Source organism: Oncorhynchus keta, chromosome 13, assembly GCF_023373465.1.
Source record: "Oncorhynchus keta strain PuntledgeMale-10-30-2019 chromosome 13, Oket_V2, whole genome shotgun sequence".
NCBI classification, from domain to species: domain Eukaryota; kingdom Metazoa; phylum Chordata; class Actinopteri; order Salmoniformes; family Salmonidae; genus Oncorhynchus; species Oncorhynchus keta.
This window is the reverse complement of record NC_068433.1, coordinates 6,175,764-6,200,967: the sequence shown is the minus strand read 5'-3', so window position 1 is coordinate 6,200,967 and position 25,204 is coordinate 6,175,764. Positions and strand designations below refer to the sequence as shown.

General features: G+C 45.7%; 2 protein-coding genes across 4 annotated transcripts in view; both read right to left on the bottom strand.

Moving 5' to 3' along the window:
• LOC118371767 (glucosidase 2 subunit beta-like) overlaps positions 1 to 20,590 on the bottom strand; it is a 317,257-nt gene extending 296,667 nt beyond the window's left edge. For all 3 annotated transcript variants that reach the window (XM_052459258.1, XM_052459259.1, XM_052459260.1), the window contains exons 1-6: positions 20,390 to 20,590; positions 19,519 to 19,635; positions 15,082 to 15,177; positions 12,727 to 12,784; positions 9,287 to 9,404; positions 6,724 to 6,865 (exon numbers count right to left, since the gene is read on the bottom strand). In XM_052459258.1, the coding sequence (XP_052315218.1) occupies positions 6,724 to 6,865; positions 9,287 to 9,404; positions 12,727 to 12,784; positions 15,082 to 15,177; positions 19,519 to 19,635; positions 20,390 to 20,492 (634 nt within the window). In that variant the 5' untranslated portion in view covers positions 20,493 to 20,590. The remainder of the gene's footprint in view (positions 1 to 6,723; positions 6,866 to 9,286; positions 9,405 to 12,726; positions 12,785 to 15,081; positions 15,178 to 19,518; positions 19,636 to 20,389) is intronic.
• Positions 20,591 to 22,109: 1,519 nt separating this feature from the next.
• On the bottom strand, positions 22,110 to 24,166 carry LOC118371766 (doublesex- and mab-3-related transcription factor A1-like). The gene is made up of 2 exons (XM_035757356.2): positions 23,569 to 24,166; positions 22,110 to 23,193 (listed from the first exon to the last, which is right to left on the bottom strand). Exons 1-2 carry the CDS (start codon positions 24,041 to 24,043, stop codon positions 22,364 to 22,366), a joined length of 1,305 nt encoding a protein of 434 aa, XP_035613249.1. The 5' UTR covers positions 24,044 to 24,166; the 3' UTR covers positions 22,110 to 22,363.
• Positions 24,167 to 25,204: the final 1,038 nt, after the last annotated feature.

Genomic DNA, 25,204 nt, shown 5'->3' with positions numbered 1-25,204 from the left:
GACATGCTGATGAGGACTAAAAGCAACCATGCGGAGTAAATAAATAATTGATTGAAGATAACATATTTCATTTACTAGGAATCTGGTTAAAATGTTAAAGCTCCGAACACACCGGTAGGATTGTCAAACGTTTGCCTGTTCGACAGTACTTAGCACCTCTGAACAGAATGTTGGCAGTCAATCTCTTTTCTGTTCACACAGCAAAGACCTTGGAAGTCGTCAGTCACTCAGCCTTGTTAACATACTCCAAACCAGAAGGTGGCAGTAGTGTTGTTTGGCAATGCATAGAGTATATGTGCGCATTGCTTATGGTCTAGATTTCAAGCTATTGGCACTAATGTTGCTATTTTGTATAATAAACCCTTGTTGTTACTAGCCAGATGGTCTCAGCTAGATAACTACCTAGCAAGATGATGAAGAACAATTGAATACACTCTCCTTAATCCCATACTGCCAGTGGCAGCCCATAGCCAAATGTTTTGCTAGCTAACGTTTACATATTCGCTACCTAGCACAACATAGCTAGCTAGCTACGGACACTGCACTAACTCGGCAGCCATTTCATGGAAACTAGCTAATCCAATGTAATTATGATGTCATTACTAGTTCCTAGCTTGGGTGAAGAATTTAGCGTTGTGCGCATTGCGTCCGTGCACTTAGCGAGCTACCACCCCATAGCCTACATATGAAGAGTGACTGGCTCACCCGTGGATGTACGGCGAACATGCACTTTTTGTTGGGAACCGGCGAGCATTGCGATACCACAAATAAAATCGTTAGGTTCGTCACTACAGGGTCGGCATGCAGCAGCTTACACTTTTGTTTCTCGCAAGAGAAGGAACGGCCTCCCCACTGTGATAAGTACCTATTGTTTTGGTGTTTCACGCTTTAGTGGTGTGTGGAATGTGGTAGCTTAAAATATCATCATGTTTGGTTGTAGCTGGGAAGGGAAAGGCAGTCTGAAATGTTTAGGCCCCTGAGCAGATGAAACAGAAGGACATCCACAGCCCTGCTTAACAGAGGTGTGACTTGCCAGTTCAGTTCACCACTCCAGGAACTGGCAACAAGGAGGCATGAGACCTACTATAAGCAGTGGTAATGAATGCTATTATAAACTGGGTGGTTCGAACCCTGAATGCTGATTGGCTAACAGCCGTGGTATATCAGACCGTAAACCAGGGGACAAACAAAGGTATTTTTACTGCTCTGATTACGTTGATAACCAGTTTATAATAGCAATAAGGCACCTCTGGGGTTGTGATATATGACCAATATACCACGGCTAAGGGCTGTGTCCAGGCACTCTGTATTGCGTCGTGCGTAAGAACAGCCCTTAGCCGTGGTATATTGGCCATATACCACACCCTCTCGTGCCTTTGTGCTTAAATATAGCATAGAGTTGACTCCAAGACCCTGTACCTCACGCCACACACACACACACACACACACACACACACACACACACACACACACACACACACACACACACACACACACACACACACACACACACACACACACACACACACTAATGATGCATTGTACAACATACAGAGGGCATTCACACAAACCTACAGTGGTGAAAAAGGCACTCAATTGTCATACTTGAGTAAAAGTAAAGATACCTTAATCGAAAATGACTCAAGTATAAGTGGAAATCACCCAGTAAAACACTACTTGAGTAAAAATCTAAAAGTATTTGGTCTGAAATATACGTATGTATCAAAAGTAAATGGAATTGAGAGAAAATCATTACAAATTCCTTATATTAAGCAAAACAGACAGCACCATTTTCTTAATTACGGATGGCCAGGGGTACGCTCCAACACTCAGACATAATTTACAAACGAAGCACGTGTGTATGGTGAGTCCACTAGATCAGAGGCAGTAGGGAGGACCAGGGATGTTCTCTGTTTAGTGAGTCCACTAGATCAGATGCAGTAGGGATGACCAGGGATGTTCTCTGTTTAGTGAGCCCTCCAGATCAGAGGCAGCTGGGATGACCAGGGATGTTCTCTGTTTAGTGAGCACCAGATCAGAGGCAGTAGGGATGACCAGGGATGTTCTCTGTTTAGTGAGTCTACCAGATCAGAGGCAGTAGGGATGACCAGGGATGTTCTCTGTTTCGTGAGCACCAGATCAGAGGCAGTAGGGATGACCAGGGATGTTCTCTGTTTAGTGAGTCTACCAGATCAGAGGCAGTAGGGATGACAAGGGATGTTCTCTGTTTAGTGAGTCCTCCAGATCAGTGGCAGTAGGGATGACCAGGGATGTTCTCTGTTTAATGAGTCCACCAGATCAGAGGCAGTCGGGATGACCAGGGATGTTCTCTGTTTAGTGAGTCCTCCAGATCAGTGGCAGTAGGGATGACCAGGGATGTTCTCTGTTTAGTGAGTCCTCCAGATCAGTGGCAGTAGGGAGGACCAGGGATGTTCTCTGTTTAGTGAGTCCACTAGATCAGATGCAGTAGGGATGACCAGGGATGTTCTCTGTTTAGTGAGCCCTCCAGATCAGAGGCAGTAGGGATGACCAGGGATGTTCTCTGTTTAGTGAGCACCAGATCAGAGGCAGTAGGGATGACCAGGGATGTTCTCTGTTTAGTGAGCACCAGATCAGAGGCAGTAGGGATGACCAGGGATGTTCTCTGTTTAGTGAGTCTACCAGATCAGTGGCAGTAGGGATGACCAGGGATGTTCTCTGTTTAATGAGTCCACCAGATCAGAGGCAGTAGGGATGACCAGGGATGTTCTCTGTTTAGTGAGTCCTCCAGATCAGTGGCAGTAGGGAGGACCAGGGATGTTCTCTGTTTAGTGAGTCCACTAGATCAGATGCAGTAGGGATGACCAGGGATGTTCTCTGTTTAGTGAGCCCTCCAGATCAGAGGCAGTAGGGATGACCAGGGATGTTCTCTGTTTAGTGAGCACCAGATCAGAGGCAGTAGGGATGACCAGGGATGTTCTCTGTTTAGTGAGCACCAGATCAGAGGCAGTAGGGATGACCAGGGATGTTCTCTGTTTAGTGAGTCTACCAGATCAGAGGCAGTAGGGATGACCAGGGATGTTCTCTGTTTAGTGAGTCTACCAGATCAGAGGCAGTAGGGATGACCAGGGATGTTCTCTGTTTAGTGAGCCCTCCAGATCAGAGGCAGTAGGGATGACCAGGGATGTTCTCTGTTTAGTGAGCACCAGATCAGAGGCAGTAGGGATGACCAGGGATGTTCTCTGTTTAGTGAGCACCAGATCAGAGGCAGTAGGAATGACCAGGGATGTTCTCTGTTTAGTGAGTCCTCCAGATCAGAGGCAGTAGGGATGACCAGGGATGTTCTCTGTTTAGTGAGCACCAGATCAGAGGCAGTAGGGATGACCAGGAATGTTCTCTGTTTAGTGAGTCCACCAGATCAGAGGCAGTAGGAATGACCAGGGATGTTCTCTGTTTAGTGAGCACCAGATCAGAGGCAGTAGGGATGACCAGGGATGTTCTCTGTTTAGTGAGTCTACCAGATCAGAGGCAGTAGGGATGACCAGGGATGTTCTCTGTTTAGTGAGTCTACCAGATCAGAGGCAGTAGGGATGACCAGGGATGTTCTCTGTTTAGTGAGCCCTCCAGATCAGAGGCAGTAGGGATGACCAGGGATGTTCTCTGTTTAGTGAGCACCAGATCAGAGGCAGTAGGGATGACCAGGGATGTTCTCTGTTTAGTGAGCACCAGATCAGAGGCAGTAGGGATGACCAGGAATGTTCTCTGTTTAGTGAGTCCACCAGATCAGAGGCAGTAGGAATGACCAGGGATGTTCTCTGTTTAGTGAGTCCACCAGATCAGAGGCAGTAGGAATGACCAGGGATGTTCTCTGTTTAGTGAGTCCTCCAGATCAGTGGCAGTAGGGATGACCAGGGATGTTCTTTTCTTTTCTTTTGAAGTGCGTGAATTGGACCATTTTCCTGTCCTGCTAATCATTCAAAATGAAATGAGTACTTTTGGGTGTCAGGGGAAAATGTATCGAGTAAAAGGCACATTATTTTCTTTAGGAATTATAGTGAAGTAAAAGTAGTCATAAAATACTAAAGCACAGATTTCCCCCCAAAGAACTACTTCAGTTGCATCTTAAAGTAATTTTTACTTACGTACTTTACACCACTGATCAAATCTACACGCAGAAAACGAACCCGCAAACAAACAAAAGGTATACCATATTATGAACGGATAAAGACGGGATCTGCTGATGTAGCAGACTGCTTGCCTCTACAAACAAGGGAACATGAGAGAGTCAGAATGGCATATATAATGACTTAAGCAAACACAAGCAGAGAAATGAAGGACCTAGAGAAAAATCAGACCACAATATATATCCAATCAAGGTAAATATTTATGCGTTCATGTTCGCTCAGGTTGGCCTGAGCGTTTTAATTCGAGGGAATGATATCTGAAGGCATGCATCTCCCTGACCGGCTCCCTGACCGGCTCCTTGACAAGCTCCCTGACGGGCTCCCTGACCGGCTCCCTGACAGGCTCCCTGACCGGCTCCCTGACCGGATCCCTGACCGGATCCCTGACCGGCTCCCTGACCGGCTCCCTGACCGGCTCCCTGACCGGCTCCCTGACCGGCTCCCTGACCGGCTCCCTGACAGGCTCCCTGACAGGCTCCCTGACAGGCTCCCTGACCGGCTCCCTGACAGGCTCCCTGACAGGCTCCCTGACCGGCTCCCTGACCGGCTCCCTGACAGGATCCCTGACCGGCTCCCTGACAGGCTCCCTGACCAAACAGCAACGCTAAGGGACCATCAGGGATTTATAAAGTGCTGTTCATTTATTGTGTAAAAAGGCGAGTCCTGAATTAATCAATATTTAATGTCACGCATCGTGGTTCTGGATAGCTGGCTGGTCGGCTAGGTCCACTTTGCCTTTCGGTCCGACGACGAAAACCTCACCATACCTACTGATTCCCGAAATACACATCTACAGTTCCACACACAGAAATGGCCATGAGTAAGCAGAACATACACAGCTACATGCTACCGCCCCCCTTAGCGTGGGAAGTGAAAACGAAATGGCTTTAACGCACAGAAGATGCGATGAAAAGGATGCAGAAAGGGAGACCGTGTGCCCCTCCGGAACACGGCCGAGGCGACGCACACACGCGTGTCATTAACGTGTCATTAAAACGTGCCCCTGGGAAAGGTCAGCTGGCACCGCGGGAGGCTGATGGATGGGGGCTCGGCGGCGATGCCAAAGTCAAGTGACCTTTCCACCGCCCCGATCCAAAACTCCCCCACCCCGGAGGTGGCAAGATGGGCCTCGACAGCAAATCAATCTTGAAGCTTGAGGACACGGAGGACAGTTGTAAATGAAAAGAAGAAGATGGAAGATCTAGGTACAACACCATACCACAGTTAACATTTAGGCCTTACTAATAACACACAGGCTGCCTAAAATGGTGGCCTATTAAATTACGTCTCCATTAAGATTGGTTGACAGGGGAAGGGGGGTGTATAATGGGAATGTTTGATAAAGTGAGTGACTAATTCCTTCGGGATTTCCTGGCTGCCGCTCTCTGTCCCCACTTTGCCACTGAATCACAGGCGATTAATTATGCAAACTACACAGAGGCCCAATTCTGATCCAATTTAAATATCCAAACCTTTGCTTTGCTCCCCACGTAATGGATTTGAAGTCCCTGCACAGGGAGTGTAAAACCATGAGTTTCCCCCAGCCAAACCCAACTAGCCCCAGCCCCAGAAAATCAGTATTAAATGCATGTCCTACTGGAAACTTTACCAGTAAACTACCAGAATGTTGGTGTCTTTCAAAGATTTTATGTAATCTAATCAACCAAGATATCTCGTGGCCCTTTTGGGTCCTTCAGATCATCATAGGTGTCTGTAATTATCTCTGTTCTTCTTTGTGGCCTTATCACATGTAAAATATATCAAATCATTAAAATAGAATGAGAAATCAGTAAAACATTATCCTTAACATAAACCATTATCTTCGTGAATACCACTGGTGTTTAATATGAGGGTTTCAGTATGACATATCCTTTAAATATTTTTTATTATGTAAATATGCAAATGTTGTGAATGTTTTGCCGTCAAAACAGTTTTGAAAAAAGTCAATATTTGGACAATTTATTTTGTTGATTCTATGCTTTTTTTTCTCCATTAAATTTGGCTATTTTCTCTTGAACCATGTGGACACAGATATTGATGAATACTATATATTAAATTACCAAAGTTATGATAGATTGCCAAAGATTTTCTGTTTTCTACCAAAATTACTGACGATTCGGGTAACTTTGATAAATTACCCAGTAGCTTTGCAACCCTACTCACACTGTGGTAAGGGAATATTCCCTATGACTCAGAGTAAACTTGTCACTCCAACATCAAGAGGACGTACAGGAAGGAAGCCATATGAAAATTTGCTGTTAGTCAGCATTCCGATATACATATTTCTACGATGCGGAAAGCACCCGTTTTTAAAACACACCTCGTCCTAACTGTGGCCCTCCAATATGTCACCCTAAATGCGGCCCTGCAGAGTTGGGGTCAATTCACTTCTATCAAAGAATGGAAGACGACCCGTTACTCTGACAACAACCTCATCCCCGACACTCGGTGCCAAAACGAATACTATTACCTTATATGGAAGCTTGACCCGAGCACTGGCCTTAACAATCGCTGTCCGTGTAGCCCCTGTCACTACTCTATTGGTTGTCATGACACTTACTGTTGTCCGCCGTTTCCCGTGCCCCCATCTCCCGCTCTCTGAGTGCGTCTGCCTCCTCCTTCCTCCTTGCCTCCTCCTTCCTGAGATCATCCAGTTGGGTCTGTAGGTCGTCAGAGACCCGCTGCAGGTCACGCAGCTGGGCCTGAGGAGATGGAAGACAAAATGGAAGACATCCTCAACTCAACGCAACACATAAGCCCCTATGGCAACCTAACGCAACATTACAACGCATCACACATTTATTACGTAATTACGTTACTAAATAAAAGTTAAGACGGTATATCTTGGGCAAACTTAATGGTCAAGCATGGAAACCTTTCTGTGCATGTTTCGCTGTATGAAAAGGAAAGAGGGGGGCAAAATGTGTTGTGTAGAAGTCATGGAAGTGGGTGCAAATGTACAACTCCTTAAATTGTATCTCATTCATTTAAAGAGTGGGGCCTGAATGGATTTAATGATGAATCTCAAGTATTGAGCCTCCTATTCAGTTATTTTCTCTCTCTCTCTCTCTCTTTCTGTATTCACAGCAGCAGCTCTGCTGTAAAAGCAGAGAGGCCTACACAATGGACTATTTAAATCACCAGCGCCAGGCTGTGTTGCCGTGGCTCCAAAATGACACTGAATGACAGAGAAGCATAGACTATCATCACTCTCTGTAATAGTCCAATTAATGAACAAAACGTGTGTGTGTGTGTGTGTGTGTGTGTGTATTACTTTCAAATATCCCCTCTGAGAGTTTCTCATAATGCAATGATGAATTCTAGAGCTGTGGTTACGATAGGGATGACTAGCTTTCTGGGGTATGTTCCTTCCTTATCCACATTCAGCAGCCAGAGTGATTTATGGAGTCCATTTTGAGTTAGCGCCGAGCATACCTGCTCCAATGTATAGCACTGTCTGGGTAAACAAGTGCCTCCAGACTACATTATCAAACTTAAAGCCTAAACAACTAGCCTAAGTGCTAACATGCTAGCATGAGTAGCTACCATCAACCCGACACAAGACTAAAAACGATATTATTTTGGTGGCAAACGTTGATGGCAGATTTACAAAAAAGTTGGAATGTCCTTCATTGTCTTTTACGGTATGTAAACTGTCATTCAATCTAGTCCTCAATCTTTTTGTAAAACAAAACAGAAACATAATAGAAAATATGATTTATTATTATTATTAAATATTATTTATTCAGTACGCTGGAAGGTACTGTTGACTCAACACGAAAAAAATTATAAATATATATATAATGTAATATATAAATATAAAATATATAAAAATTCCAATAGGATACATTATTCCAGCAATGTCTCTAAAAGGTCTGGTGTTCTTCTAACAGTCTCCCCTCGGGATAGGTTCCCTTGGGGTCATTGTGTAAGGTTCCTAGGAGTAGCCCCTAAAGCACTCTGCCATATCAACAGAGACACATTCAGATCAGAGGATCGAGAACTGCAGTAGGGGCAGGGGGGGGTTGTACAAGCCTGGATCTGTCAATCACCTACACACAAAAACAGAACATTGACCCGAAATATTCAACAAAACCTGCCCTGGGTATAAGAAGCCTGTCAGCTGGCAATCAGAGGAGGGTGTCCGTGTGTGCATCTGTGTTGCGACTGAGTCGGCTATTCCGTGTCATCGTAGTCGGCTGACTATTCCACGTCATCGTAGTCGGCTGACTATTCCGTGACTATTCCGTGTCATCGTAGTCGGCTGACTATTCCGTGACTATTCCGCGTCATCGTAGTCGGCTGACTATTCCGTGTCATCGTAGTCGGCTGACTATTGCGTGTCATCGTAGTCGGCTGACTATTGCGTGTCATCGTAGTCGGCTGACTATTCCGTGACTATTCCGTGTCATCGTAGTCGGCTGACTATTCCGTGACTATTCCGTGTCATCGTAGTCGGCTGACTATTCCGTGTCATCGTAGTCGGCTGACTATTCCGTGTCATCGTAGTCGGCTGACTATTGCGTGTCATCGTAGTCGGCTGACTATTGCGTGTCATCGTAGTCGGCTGACTATTCCGTGTCATCGTAGTCGGCTGACTATTCCGCGTCATCGTAGTCGGCTGACTATTCCGTGTCATCGTAGTCGGCTGACTATTCCGTGTCATCGTAGTCGGCTGACTATTGCGTGTCATCGTAGTCGGCTGACTATTCCGTGTCATCGTAGTCGGCTGACTATTCCGTGTCATCGTAGTCGGCTGACTATTCCGTGTCTATTGCGTGTCATCGTAGTCGGCTGACTATTCCGTGACTATTGCGTGTCATCGTAGTCGGCTAAGTATGGTGGATGTGAGTGATTACGGATGGCTGTCGTAGTAGTGGTGGTGGTGGTACTAAGCATGACAGCTGTTATAACATTGTGTTAGTAGTTAAGCATGTACATACATTAGGGTAGGTGCTAGTTTAAACAGTAACCATAGCAACACGTGGCATGGTTGCAACGTGTATTCTGGTATCAACTATATGTCTAGGAGACGTGGAGGATTGGGCAGGGTAGGAACACACTGATTTCCCTGGGTGACGGTCAGACAGGGAGCCAGTGTATATTACCACTGCTATATCTACCTGTTTCTCCCGCCAGGTGAGGACGCCTTCCTCAATCACCAGCTGCTTGAGTCTCAGCCTCTCACCCAGGACCCTCGTCTGGCCCTCCACCTCCGCTCGCTCCCTCTGTCCCAGATTCCTGGAAGAAAGTAAACGCGGCCGTCACTACTGAGAAATACCCACCGTCTGTTGTCTCCACGGACACCTCCCATCCTCTTCTAACAGTGATGCCATGGGCCAATGCTGGAGAGCTCACAGTGTACTCCCCCAGTACAAATGGGAAAATAACTTGGTACATGAGCTAGAGGTGGATTCTGTGGAAGAGCAGATATTTGCCCGAGATACAGTAGAGGGTAGGAGGTTGTGAGGTCGAAAATTAGGTATAATATTTTTGTTTGTTTGCAGTTTTGAGGCATATGGCATAATTAAATTAAACCTATATTGGTGCTTGTGTTTGCCAAAGGTGTACCCATGTGCTAGTCGTGGCAATGAACATCAATGCAATTAGGGGTGTTTTACTAATTGAGGTTGTGGCTATGCTTTGACTTGGAGTCATAAGAGAGTCTAGCTAAATAATATGCTTCTGAGAAATGTACGCACACCTCGTATATATATTTAAAGAATCCTTTTTTCCTTTCAAGCATTTCTTAAGTGGAATTAGAGCCCTTCGTTGTTTTGACAACAAATCTAAAAGTGTTGTTCAGACGTTTGGAAACAAACCAATTATCCCGAATGAAAATATCCACAACGTCTCAATTGAACTGAGAGGCTGCTGTTGTTACTATCCATTCTACTTCCATTTGGTAAACAAGCACAATAAGACGGCAAAATGAGAAGCCAATGAGGTGGTGGCTATTGAACTCTTGTTATCCATGATGTATTCACATTAAGAATTGAGTTGCTAAAGGGATCCTGTTATGTCAACACAGCCCTCTGTCTCTAGCACAGTGACAACATGCCCCCTGGTGCTAACATTCAGTATGAGAAAGGTTCACTGGTTATCATTGTCACGTAGGCCCAACAGGCTCTGATCCCCTACACGTATCTCTACGGAACGGTTAGGACAACAGGAACATTTATTTGACTATTCATACCAACAACAAAAAATCCTTTCTGAAACGCAAATCATATCCATTTCAAACAGGTTGGGATGTCGGATGGCATGCCAATGGGAACACACTCCAGCTCCTAGACCTGGGCAACCAGGGGTGTCTACTCTGGGCTAGACCTGGGCAACCAGGGGTGTCTACTCTGGGCTAGACCTGGGCAACCAGGGGTGTCTACTCTGGGCTAGACCTGGGCAACCAGGGGTGTCTACTCTGGGCTAGACCTGGGCAACCAGGGGTGTCTACTCTGAGCTAGACCTGGGCAACCAGGGGTGTCTACTCTGAGCTAGACCTGGGCAACCAGGGGTGTCTACTCTGGGCTAGACCTGGGCAACCAGGGGTGTCTACTCTGGGCTAGACCTGGGCAACCAGGGGTGTCTACTCTGGGCTAGACCTGGGCAACCAGGGGTGTCTACTCTGGGCTGGACCTGGGCAACCAGGGGTGTCTACTCTGGGCTAGACCTGGGCAACCAGGGGTGTCTACTCTGGGCTAGACCTGGGCAACCAGGGGTGTCTACTCTGGGCTAGACCTGGGCAACCAGGGGTGTCTACTCTGGGCTAGACCTGGGCAACCAGGGGTGTCTACTCTGGGCTAGACCTGGGCAACCAGGGGTGTCTACTCTGGGCTGGACCTGGGCAACCAGGGGTGTCTACTCTGGGCTGGACCTGGGCAACCAGGGGTGTCTACTCTGGGCTGGACCTGGGCAACCAGGGGTGTCTACTCTGGGCTAGACCTGGGCAACCAGGGGTGTCTACTCTGGGCTAGACCTGGGCAACCAGGGGTGTCTACTCTGGGCTAGACCTGGGCAACCAGGGGTGTCTACTCTGGGCTAGACCTGGGCAACCAGGGGTGTCTACTCTGGGCTAGACCTGGGCAACCAGGGGTGTCTACTCTGGGCTAGACCTGGGCAACCAGGGGTGTCTACTCTGGGCTAGACCTGGGCAACCAGGGGTGTCTACTCTGGGCTAGACCTGGGCAACCAGGGTGTCTACTCTGGGCTAGACCTGGGCAACCAGGGGTGTCTACTCTGGGCTAGACCTGGGCAACCAGGGGTGTCTACTCTGGGCTAGACCTGGGCAACCAGGGGTGTCTACTCTGGGCTAGACCTGGGCAACCAGGGGTGTCTACTCTGGGCTAGACCTGGGCAACCAGGGGTGTCTACTCTGGGCTAGACCTGGGCAACCAGGGGTGTCTACTCTGGGCTAGACCTGGGCAACCAGGGGTGTCTACTCTGAGCTAGACCTGGGCAACCAGGGGTGTCTACTCTGGGCTAGACCTGGGCAACCAGGGGTGTCTACTCTGGGCTAGACCTGGGCAACCAGGGGTGTCTACTCTGGGCTAGACCTGGGCAACCAGGGGTGTCTACTCTGGGCTAGACCTGGGCAACCAGGGGTGTCTACTCTGGGCTAGACCTGGGCAACCAGGGGTGTCTACTCTGGGCTAGACCTGGGCAACCAGGGGTGTCTACTCTGGGCTAGACCTGGGCAACCAGGGGTGTCTACTCTGGGCTAGACCTGGGCAACCAGGGGTGTCTACTCTGGGCTAGACCTGGGCAACCAGGGGTGTCTACTCTGAGCTAGACCTGGGCAACCAGGGGTGTCTACTCTGGGCTAGACCTGGGCAACCAGGGGTGTCTACTCTGGGCTAGACCTGGGCAACCAGGGGTGTCTACTCTGGGCTAGACCTGGGCAACCAGGGGTGTCTACTCTGAGCTAGACCTGGGCAACCAGGGGTGTCTACTCTGGGCTAGACCTGGGCAACCAGGGGTGTCTACTCTGGGCTAGACCTGGGCAACCAGGGGTGTCTACTCTGGGCTAGACCTGGGCAACCAGGGGTGTCTACTCTGGGCTAGACCTGGGCAACCAGGGGTGTCTACTCTGGGCTAGACCTGGGCAACCAGGGGTGTCTACTCTGGGCTAGACCTGGGCAACCAGGGGTGTCTACTCTGGGCTAGACCTGGGCAACCAGGGGTGTCTACTCTGGGCTAGACCTGGGCAACCAGGGGTGTCTACTCTGGGCTAGACCTGGGCAACCAGGGGTGTCTACTCTGGGCTAGACCTGGGCAACCAGGGGTGTCTACTCTCAGCTAGACCTGGGCAACCAGGGGTGTCTACTCTGAGCTAGACCTGGGAAACCAGGGGTGTCTACTCTGAGCTAGACCTGGGAAACCAGGGGTGTCTACTCTGGGCTAGACCTGGGCAACCAGGGGTGTCTACTCTGGGCTAGACATGGGCAACCAGGGGTGTCTACTCTGGGCTATCAGATAAGCGCCAAATGAAAAGAAAACAAGCAGGTGTCCACCCCTGAACTAAGGTGTATGATTTTAGAAGTACGGACTCCCCCGTCCAACTGACCTGCATGTGTTTTGGCAAGGCGTTTGACTTCTGTACTCATCTGAAGCGTCACAGCAGTCTGGAGGGAAGAACGGTAAAAAGGTATTTACAAACCAGGCAAATCAATGAGGTACACAAGAACACGAGATCTCAACAAAGACAAGAGTGCCACACTGACCTCCGAAACCACTCTTGTGCGTTCTTATTGATCATTGAAATGCAGCCATTTAAAAATCCCAATCTGCTGATGCCTACAGCTATGTTCAGCACCTGACAAAATAACTACTACTTAGCTAGGTCGGATTTCATTCCCGGGACTTGCCAGGGAGCGACCAGAGGCCATGAGAGCGGTCACAGTTGGAAATTCCTCAATTACGCTGGTATCCCATTGGTTGAGCAGTAGCTAGAGTGCCAGAGCCAGACACGGTTAAAAGCTCTCACTGAGCCGAGAGGACAAACCACCAACTCTAAGTGGCTCCATTCAAGGTGGGAGGATGAGAAGGTAAAATGCTACCGGAGTCAGACACTAAACCCCTCCCTTAGTTCCTTCTTTTTCTCCATCGCCTGCTGCTGCCGTGTGCCATCACAAACAGCCAGGAAAGCCTGTGACGGGGAGGGGGGGCAGCGATAACGGGAAACGTTCCATTTTTTTGAAAGCTTTGCAGCGCTCAGAGACAAGAGGGAAGGGGGGATAAAATGATCTAATTAAAGGATTTACAGCAGCAGGCTTCACACGCCATGAGGAGGAGAGAGAGGTAGAGGATGAGAGAGAGGTAGAGGATGAGAGAGAGGAGAGGAGGAGAGGTAGAGGAGGAGGAGAGAGAGGAGAGAGAGAGAGGAGGAGAGGTAGAGGAGGAGAGAGAGGAGGAGAGGTAGAGGAGGAGAGGTAGAGGAGAGGTAGAGGAGAGGGAGGAGGAGAGGTAGAGGAGGAGAGAGAAGAGAGAGGAGGAGAGAGAGGAGAGGTAGAGGAGAGGGAGGAGGAGAGAGAGGAGGAGGAGATGTAGAGGAGGAGAGAGAGGAGAGGGATGTTGAGGATGAAAACAGAATGCTGTTCAAGGAGGCGAGGTAGAGGAAGAGAGATAGAGGAGGAGAGGTAGAGGAGGAGGGGGAGAGGGGGGGAATCGAGGATGAAGACAGAATGCTGTTGAAGCTGAAGAGCGGGAGAGGGGGAGAAGGGAGAGGAGGAGAGGAGGGGGGGTGGGTCTTGTTTACTGTTTTGCCTCTTTATCTCAGTTTGTTTCCTCAACTAAAGGGAATGGCAGCAAGTAGAACAACTTCCAAGATGTCAATCTTTGACAGCATTCAAAATGTGTTCTCAAAGAGAAGAGCCAACCAGTGGGACATCACTGAGACAGTGTTCTTCCTACTGGAGTGGAGCCCACTGTAGTCACAGCTGACGTTTGTAGTCTAGTTTAAACAACAGTGTGGCCCATTCAGTAGCAGTCCGTGGCATCAATGTGAAGGATCAAAAGATGATTGTAAATCACTACGCCTTGGTCTTCGAACTACCTAATCAACATTTACACAAGAGCATGACTGGCTTAATAAAGTAAAGGCAGTAAAGCTGTAACAAATGGATTCAACATGTATATAGTCTAATCTGGTTAATACAGTAGAGTACAGTACATTACAGTACATTACAGTAGAGTACAGTACATTACAGTAGAGTACAGTACATTACAGTAGAGTACAGTACACTACAGTACATTACAGTAGAGTGCATTACATTACAGTACATTACATTACAGTAGAGTACATTACAGTACATTATAGTAGAGTACAGTACATTACAGTAGAGTACAGTACATTACAGTAGAGTACAGTACATTACAATAGAGTACAGTACATTACAATAGAGTACAGTACATTACAATAGAGTACAGTACAGTACATTACAGTAGAGTACAGTACATTACAGTACATTACAGTAGAGTACATTACAGTACATTACAGTAGAGTACAGTACATTACAGTACAGTACATTACAGTAGAGTACAGTACATTACAGTAGAGTACAGTACATTACAGTACAGTACATTACAGTAAAGTACATTACAGTAAAGTACAGTACATTACAGTACAGTACATTACAGTAGAGTACAGTACATTACAGTACATTACAGTAGAGTACAGTGTATTACAGTACAGTAGAGTACAGTGCATTACAGTACATTACAGTACAGTACATTACAGTACAGTACATTACAGTACAGCACATTACAGTAGACTGCTGTGCCGTACATTACAGTAGAGTACAATGCATTACAGTGCAGTACATTACAGTTAAGTACAGTAGAGTGCAGTATATTACAGTACATTACATTACAGTGCAGTACACTACAGTTTGCTAGCCATGCACAATAGGGAAAACATTACCGCAGATGCCATCATTGACACGTGAAGATGGTATGTAGTGAGAGCGGTAGCCGAGGTTGGTGCAGTAGAATCGGCCATCAGGACAGGCTGCAGTGCCTAAAAGAGGGCAAAGTTCAAAGGTAAGTCAGTGATGACTGCATTTCATTACTAAGGTAATCATTGGAAGCAGATTTTCAATGGAATAATAATTAACGTCGAACCAGCTCATCTGATTTTATACTTCATATGAAGCTTGCAAGAAAAGGCATTTATCCCTATACTTGTGCACGTGACATTAAAGAAGGAAGGAAGGAAAGGGAAGAAGGAAAATAAATGAAGGAAACTAGATGCACTTCCACAGTCACTCTTCGGGTGGCAGTGTCCAGCATATAATCACATGGATGTTTCATCATTTCTGGGACCAGAGCAGATTTGCAGGGGCAGATGGTTAGATGGGGTGTCTACTCTGGGCTAGACCTGGGCAACCAGGGGTGTCTGGGCTAGACCTGGGCAACCAGGGGTGTCTGGGCTAGACCTGGGCAACCAGGGGTGTCTACTCTGGGCTAGACCTGGGCAACCAGGGGTGTCTGGGCTAGACCTGGGCAACCAGGGGTGTCTGGGCTAGACCTGGGCAACCAGGGGTGTCTACTCTGGGCTAGACCTGGGCAACCAGGGGTGTCTGGGCTAGACCTGGGCAACCAGGGGTGTCTGGGCTAGACCTGGGCAACCAGGGGTGTCTACTCTGGGCTAGACTTGGGCAACCATGGGTGTCTACTCTGGGCTAGACCTGGGCAACCAGGGGTGTCTACTCTGGGCTAGACCTGGGCAACCAGGGGTGTCTACTCTGGGCTAGACCTGGGCAACCAGGGGTGTCTACTCTGGGCTAGACCTGGGCAACCAGGGGTGTCTACTCTGGGCTAGACCTGGGCAACCAGGGGTGTCTACTCTGGGCTAGACCTGGGCAACCAGGGTGTCTACTCTGGGCTAGACCTGGGCAACCAGGGGTGTCTACTCTGGGCTAGACCTGGGCAACCAGGGGTGTCTACTCTGGGCTAGACCTGGGCAACCAGGGGTGTCTACTCTGGGCTAGACCTGGGCAACCAGGGGTGTCTACTAGACCTGGGCTAGACCTGGGCAACCAGGGGTGTCTACTCTGGGCTAGACCTGGGCAACCAGGGGTGTCTACTCTGGGCTAGACCTGGGCAACCAGGGGTGTCTACTCTCAGCTAGACCTGGGCAACCAGGGGTGTCTACTCTCAGCTAGACCTGGGCAACCAGGGTGTCTACTCTGGGCTAGACCTGGGCAACCAGGGGTGTCTACTCTGGGCTAGACCTGGGCAACCAGGGGTGTCTACTCTGGGCTAGACCTGGGCAACCAGGGGTGTCTACTCTGGGCTAGACCTGGGCAACCAGGGGTGTCTACTCTGGGCTAGACCTGGGCAACCAGGGGTGTCTACTCTGGGCTAGACCTGGGCAACCAGGGGTGTCTACTCTGGGCTAGACCTGGGCAACCAGGGGTGTCTACTCTGGGCTAGACCTGGGCAACCAGGGGTGTCTACTCTCAGCTAGACCTGGGCAACCAGGGGTGTCTACTCTGAGCTAGACCTGGGCAACCAGGGGTGTCTACTCTGGGCTAGACCTGGGCAACCAGGGGTGTCTACTCTGGGCTAGACCTGGGCAACCAGGGGTGTCTACTCTGGGCTAGACCTGGGCAACCAGGGGTGTCTACTCTGGGCTAGACCTGGGCAACCAGGGGTGTCTACTCTGGGCTAGACCTGGGCAACCAGGGGTGTCTACTCTGGGCTAGACCTGGGCAACCAGGGTGTCTACTCTGGGCTAGACCTGGGCAACCAGGGGTGTCTACTCTGGGCTAGACCTGGGCAACCAGGGTGTCTACTCTGGGCTAGACCTGGGCAACCAGGGGTGTCTACTCTGGGCTAGACCTGGGCAACCAGGGGTGTCTACTCTGGGCTAGACCTGGGCAACCAGGGGTGTCTACTCTGGGCTAGACCTGGGCAACCAGGGGTGTCTACTCTGGGCTAGACCTGGGCAACCAGGGGTGTCTGAATGTGTTCATGAAACAAACAATCTTCCAAAGCCCACTTTTCAATTACATTATAATAAAGCGATACAGATTTAATTGAATGTTTAAATGTTTTTGTTTTTTTAAAGGAAATTTAAATCTGAAGAAGTGAAAAGTTGTACTTAAACAATTGCACGATTAGGCACATTTTTTCTTTTTTAAATGATGTCCTATAGTTCCAATAAAGCGATAATCCTCCCGGATTACGGTGGAATTATGCCTCTTTTAGCCTCCCCAAGAATCTCCTGATTAGGTCGCTGGGTGTAGAACTGGGGTTGCTATAATGACCCTACTTTTTAATCTTACATTTTTTTTTTATATAATAAATGGTTTCGCTCTATTGCCTCACTTTTCCAAAAATGAAATTTGTTAAACATTTAATAAAAAATATGTCTGGCCTAAAGATTCACTCTATTCCGCATCACCCACGATAACAATATATTCCTTCATTGTGCCAGTAGATTCATTTAGTACAGAGGTGTCAAACATACGGACCGGGTCCAATCTGACCAGCGGACGGACCGAGTTGAATAATAAAAGGGGGGAAATGGGGCGGAAACAAACGGAATATTCCTTAACATACAATTTGTTGACTGTGTCTCGATAATAATCCCTCAAATACAGGGCCTTCAGAAAGTATTCACACCCCTTGACTTTTTCCACATTTTGATGTGTTACAGCCTGAATTTAAAATGGATGAAAAGTGATATGTTTGGTCGCTGGCCTAAACACAGTACCCCATAATGTCAATGTGGAATTAAGTTTTCTGAGAAATAAAATAAAATATATATATAAATTAAAAGCTGAGATGTCTTGAGTCAATAAGTATTCAACCCCTTTGTTATGGCAAGCCTTAATAAGTTCAGGAGTAAAAATGTGCTTAACAAGTCACATAATAAGTTGCATGGACTCTGTGTGCAATAATAGTGTTTAACATGATTGTTGAATGACCACCTCATCTCTGTACCCCCACACATACAATTATCTGTAAGGTCCCTCAGTCGAGCAGCGAATTTCAAACACAGATTCAACCACAAAGACCAGCAATGTTTTCCAATGGCCTCACAAAGAAGGGCACCTATTGGTAGATGGGTAAAAATCGAAAAAGCAGACATTGAATATCCCCTTGATCATGGTGAAATTATTAATTACACTGTGGATGGTTTATCAATACACCCAGTCACTACAAAGATACAGGCACCCTTCTTAACTCAGTTGCTGGAGGGGAAGGAAACTGCTCAGGGATTTCACCATGAGGCCAATGGTGACTTTCAATGGGTGTGATAAGAGGAGAAAACTGAGGATGGGTCAACAACATTGTAGTTACTTTACTAACCTAATTGACAGAGTGAAAATAAGGAATCCTGTACAGAATATAAATATTCCAAAGCAGGCAATAAAGTAATACTGAAACAAATGTGGCAATTAATTATTTGTCCTGAATACAAAGTGTTATGTTTGGGGCAAATCCAATACAACACAGTGATAAGCACCACTCTCCATATGTTCAATCATCAATCATAGTGGTGGCTGCATCATGTTATGGGTATGCTTGTAGTCATTAGGACTGAGGAGGAGGAGTTTTCCAGGATAAAATATAAACGTAATGGAGCTGAGCTCGGGTAAAATTCTTATGGAAATCCTGGTTCAGTATGCATTCCAACAGAGACTGGGAGATGAATTCACCTTTCAGCAGGACAACAATCTAAAACACAAGGCCAAATCTACACTGGACTTGCTTACCAAGAAGACAGCAAATGTCCTTGAGTGGCAGAGTTACAGTTTTGACTTAAATCAGCTTGAAAATCTATGGCAAGACCTGAAAAAGGTTTGTCTATCAATGATCGAATGCAGCCCCCGGGGCAACAAAAAAAAGAGTTTGACACCCCTGATATTATTTTTGCTTGCAACCTAGTTCCTTGAGTTCAAAGAAACTCACGAGAACTTGAAATCTCAGCAAGTGTGAATATATTATATTATTTATACATTAATGTAAACTAAATCAAAACCAGGGATCTCCAAGAATCAGTAGAGGTGTTATCTAGTCAGTGTAAGAGCACTGGTTGTCTCCCTACACTCGGTGTACTCCCTGCTCATGTATACCTGATATATAGACACACTTAGACACACTCCTCTATCACTATACCAGCCAGGTAAATCATGGTTTTACCACCCACTTACCACGGGTAACTTACCACCTCTAAACAAGGACTTCAATTACATTATAAAGTCAACCCATTGAAATATCTGAAAGTCATTGATTGACACCTGTTTACAGCTGTATGCCCGCACTTCTACTCTGAGACCCTTTATGAATAAAAACCTGGGATCTTCTGTTTGTGATTAGGGGAAACCTGTACCACGAGCCTCTTTACCTGGTTCATCTGATCCATCCATACAGTCGCAGTAGTCGTCATTCACCTGGTCAAAGGGGATCATTTTAGACCCATCGATACACAGGAAGGACTTTCTTTCTCTATAAAACCTCTTATCTGTTAAAAGGGAGAGAGCAAGGGGGAGAGAAAAAATTGTCATGTTCATGTGTGATGTGTTGACATTCTTGACTTACAAACTTGGTTTGTCTAGTGGTTAAACACATCTGCTTTACAGACCACCCATGTCTCCCCAATGGGGGGGATCAAAATGGATACCCCTTCTGCCAGTTTATGTTCATCAGACCTCCCTCTCTCATTCCACACTGTCTTAATTAATCATCATTTGTTTACAGTCTCATACGGTATTGACTTTCCAGCTCGTGTTGGGGTCGGCGGTAGGTTAAAGAGATGGACCACATAACGAGGGGGTTGCCGGTTCTAATATCTCCGGGCTGACACAATATCCATGCAAATAAAAAAAATAAAGATGTATATTCTACTCTATTCTAAAAGCATTCAAAACATTACTGCATGTTATAGTTAGCCTATAGCCAGACTGAATGTGTGATTCAATGACACCCGCAATAACATCTGCTAAATATGTGTATGTGACCAATAAACTGTGATTTGATTTGTTGACAGTCACAACACTTGGGAAAAAGCAAAGGATAATTCAAATGTTGTAATATTCTCAAACTAATTAGATAGCTATCGTTAGCTAGTTCAACAAGTTCAGTAGGCCTAGTTTGGTAAAAAAGACATGCAAGTATTGTAAAGATGTGCTAACAGGCTGCTTTGTTTACTAGCTAATCCAGACTATGTAGCTAATCTTGCAACAGCATAATATTTGTTTACTTCGGGAAAGACTTACACGATAAAGAAATTCCTCTGATTTTCCGCGAGTCTACACAAATGGACCAAAGAACCACAGCAATGATAATATGACAATGTCCGAGGGAACAGTTTGTGAACATTACTCTCTTAGAGAGGGCTGCAAAGCAGTTAAAATTATCTTTACACTCAAAAACTAGCAAGCTAGTTTAACATTTCCCAGTGAACTGTCAGCGCTTCCTGAAACATGGTCATGTGACGTGACATGTGCATGGATTTTACCGTCTACGTTTCAAAATAAAAGCCCCACTGTAAAATTAGAATATTTTAAAACTAGCATTAATGTATTTAACACAGACAAAAATATGTTTGTAATCAAGCAATATAAACCAAATATGTTTGCAATCAAGCAATATAAACTTATAAAGTCTACATTGACTGATAGGCTATCTAATTAATTGACTGTTTCATTTACTAATTATTCATCAAAATGTACCTTTATTTTACTAGGCAAGTCAGTTAAGAACAAATACTTTTTTTCAATGACGGCCTAGGAACAGTGGGTCAACTGCCTGTTCAGGGGCAAAACGTCAGCTCGGGGATTTGAACTTGCAACCTTTTCAGTTACTAGTCCAACGCTCTAAACACTTGGCTACACTGCCACCTCAAAAGAACTTATCCATTGACTGTTGATCTGCTTTGTGGAGACTGGCTGATAGCTACGTGTGTGACTGTCTCACAAAAAAAAAAACATATGACAAACAACATATAACAATTAATTTTAAGCTTTTAAAACTAAATTATAAAAAAATAAGATGATATTAGTTACGGAACAAAGAGGAGTTATTTAACTATTACATTCCATCCAGTACACCAGAGAGAAATACTCTAAATATTCCACAGTATATCTATCTATTTATATCTATCTATCAATCTATTATTTCCTTATATGAACTGTAATTCAGTAATATCTTTGAAAATGATGTGTGTTGAAATGATATATTTTTTCTGTATACATAGAGCCATGGCTACATGGAACTCTATTCCACATCAGGTAATTCACGCAAGCAGTCAAATCAGATTGAAGAAAAAAACAGTGAGGACTGTGAAGAGTCACACACACACAGGTAGAAACACACATACAAACACATAGCATTCACACTGGACACACACATACACCTGGATCGTGGGTTGTAATCAGGGTAGTGGCCTGAGGGCACACACTTAATGCTTTGTGAAATCTGTCGTAAAATGTATATTACTGCCTTAATTTTTGCTGGACCCCAGGAAGAGTAGCTGCTGCCTTGGCAGGAACTAATGGGGATCCATAATAAACCCCAGGAAGAGTAGTTCCTTGGCAGGAACTAATGGATTTATTTATTTCAAAGAGTGAATTATTGATATGAATGTATGTTATTATGTTATAATTTGCCTTTGAAGGTAGTATAATGACAATTACACTTGCTCCAAGCTGCAGGTTCCGGAACTCGATATGGGGAGCATCAGGTTCCGGAACTCGATATGGAGAGCATCAGGTTCCGGAACTCGATATGGAGAGCAGGTTCCGTGTCCAACTTTGATTCGTTTCAGAATTCATTCGTTTTTATGCATAGAATAGGTCAAATGTTGGGATATTTTAATTATGCTTGATTGCAAAATATAACTGGAATATACAACCGTGAAAGAACTTCATATAATTCAAAGCCTCAGCAGTTCTGCTGATATTTCTCATGATTATACAACAAAGTATACAACAAACCTTTAATTTGATGTGTTTTATTTAAGACACAAACTTTACAAAATGTACAGTTTCAAAAAATATATTGGAATTGTAAAGACACTGAAAATGTTTTAAGACATATGTGATAACATTATTTGCCTAATCACCTCCCCAAAAGTACTTTCAATCAGACAACCTGTAAAAGAAGTTACACAGCAGTTTGATAAATAGTCCAACTGTTTTGTTTTTTTGGGGGGCATTTTATCTATGTGTGTTTTGTTGCTTGAACCAAAATTATTTCTCCTGATTTATACGAGAGTATATGCCGGTGTTACATAGGGAGGAGTCTTTACTCTGGAGATAGGAGAGGTCTCGCATCATGCCCGGGAAAGAATAGTCCAGCGGCGGGCGGAATGGGAAAACTGGCATCAGTCCGGACGTCACATACGGTGACATGAAATTAGGTATGCCACCACCTGCGGTTGAGTAGGCCAGGCGCAAAGGATTAATACCAAAGCGAGGACTCAGCCCGTACATACTTTCGCCTCCGGCAGGTGTTGGCGGTGTTTGCAATGGGGAAAAAGCAGACTTGGTACCCAGAGCCCCCAACGCTACCCCTGGAAGTCCAAAAGTAGGCCTTGGTTCATTTGAGTGAACAGACAGAGATAGACCGACGCTATCCGAGTTGCATTTATTCTCTTTGGAGCTAAGAACTAGTTGAATAGCCTTCACGATGTCCCCTTTGCAAGTTTTCACCACCGATTCCAAAGTATCCCGCTTGTGATGGGGGAATATCTTGGTCATGACCTCGGTGGGGTCCCGGTCCTTTGACGCGCAACTGGGCTCGGTAATCTCCAGCGAAGGGTAGTCCTTGGGCCGCTCGGACTCGCTGCCCGACTCGAGGTCCGAGGATGACAGAGACCGTGGGCTCTCTGTGTGGTCTGACAGCTGGTCAAAAGCAGCCGTCTGACTGCCACTCTCCTTGTCGAAGACCGCCTGTTTTTTCTCTAGATTAGGAGAGGTATCGTTCTTTCCCAATGGAGAGGGCAGTGGTGCGGTGTGAGGTGCATAGAACGTTCGGCCCATGAATCCGTTGTTTAGGTTGTACTTGGTCAGTTTGTCATCTGAAATTATAAATAATAACGGAATTAGATTAGATATATGTGATAGGACGTTATGTCTAATTTTTCAAACTGTATGCATTTTCTACAGGTTTCTGTTTTCAACGCTGCGTAAAACGTCTCACTGGTCAGATATCATTTCACAAATAATTGGTTCATCTAAGTCGTTTTGCACGTATGAAATACCCGGTTTAAGACTATAATTTCAAGAATATTTTTTTAACAGTTTGAACAATAATTGCAGGTGGGACTTTTCCATTGTAAAATACCTATCTCAATTTAGTCTAAGGCAAATAAAGCACCAAATGAATCAAATTGACCAAAACATTGTTTTCAAATCGTCTCTCAATACCAACAGGTAACGATGGACTAACTCACCGTCTTTTTGGTCCTCAGTTCCAAAAACATCATAACTAGATATTCTTGGCACGGTGTTTCCAGATCGCTGTACCCCAGATGCCATGGTCAGTCCGGTCTCCCCCGCCCCGGAGCCGGTGTACATGAACTGGAGCTCCCGGGCCTCGCTCTCCTCCTGCGCCTGTTGTCTCCTGAGTGCCACCTGTGCAGCCATCACCCGCTGCCTCTCTGCTATCAGGGTACACTTTGCGCACACGCAGTCTCTCCAACGACAGAAGCGCTTGTGGCCTTTCAGAGCGGACACCACGCCGTGGTTCCTGCACCGTGCGCACTTCGGGGTTCGGGGGTAGCCCCTCTCCATCGACGGTTTACAGGCAGCAGCTCGGAGAAAGAGAGGCGGCGGGCGCAGAAGGGAAGCGGGCATCTGTAAACCCCCGACGGAGAGAGGAGAGGAGCTGTGCCCAGCCAAGCCGTGCGGTCTAATGCTGCCTTCCATTCCGCGTGGAGACGTAAACCAGGTCTCCAGAAAGTCCAGTGTAGTTTAGAAGTCAGTCAATGTTTCTGTACTGTCTTCTTCCAACTGACTCTGCCACTCTAAACTCTTGCGCTTAAAAGTTGTTCACCTCCAGGTGGTTTGTCTTGAAATAATGCACCTCGGTCACACCCCTTTCCCTCCCGTGCCCTCATGAATATGCGCCAAGGGTGAAGAGTGGTCTAATGGGTTTGACTAAGCTCATTCATTGGAGCTATTGTCAAGAACAATGTAATGGTCTATCACCTTAAATGATATAAAAATCTACTCGAACTTTTTTTTTAGATCAAAGACATTATAGCCTACTTTTTTTGAATCGGCAAGTTCCTTTATTGACTGTATATCTGTAATCAGGATATTGTATTAGATAAATAATGATTATTTAAAAAAAATGCTTATAGGTTTCGGTATATTTAATACACTATATGATTATATATTATACATTTGAATTGAAAACATAATGTAGAGCATTGTGAACACAAAGTCAGGTTATTCAGTGTAGATGTGGTATGTATTGATTTATGGGAAAATTCAGTAATACTGTATTTTCAAAGAGACAAAATAATCCTCCAGACCACTTTTCCTTGTATTTTACAATTATTTACCTTGCTGGAAAATAATTGAGGAGGAAAATAGTCTAAACACAAATGTTATGCTTCAAACTTGACCAATACATAGTCCTTATGGATATGTTCAGACTGTATAGTTACTATTGTATAATATATCAGATTAACAGGTGTTGTAATTAATTATACAAGCATCTTATTCCTTAATGAGTTTTGATTGTACCTAATAATTCCCAGAGGCTAAAATGAATGCATCTTTAGTGTTTCATCTTAGTGGGTAAATACATGATTAAAACACAATTCAGGACAAATAGCTCATTCAAATGTCCTTCCTAAAATGTTTTATAAGAATTAATGTTTGATATTGTAATAATGTTTACAATCAATATTTAGCCAAATATTATTGCTTGGCTTTGCTATTAGCAATCAGCTTCATGCAGATGTGTGAAAGAGGACAGTACATTTAAAACACTAATGTAAATGGACATTGCTTGCAACAACCCCCTCCTTTTCTCCATATCTCAATCTCTCCATCCATTCATCTCTCCATCCATTCATC

Excerpts from the sequence above, each read along its gene's own strand:
- LOC118371766 (XM_035757356.2), bottom strand. The coding sequence starts at position 24,043 with ATGGAAGGCAGCATTAGACCGCACGGCTTGGCTGGGCACAGCTCCTCT. Across the intron at positions 23,194-23,568 it reads AACTGAGGACCAAAAAGACG|ATGACAAACTGACCAAGTAC; the intron begins GTGAGTTAGTCC and ends TTATAATTTCAG.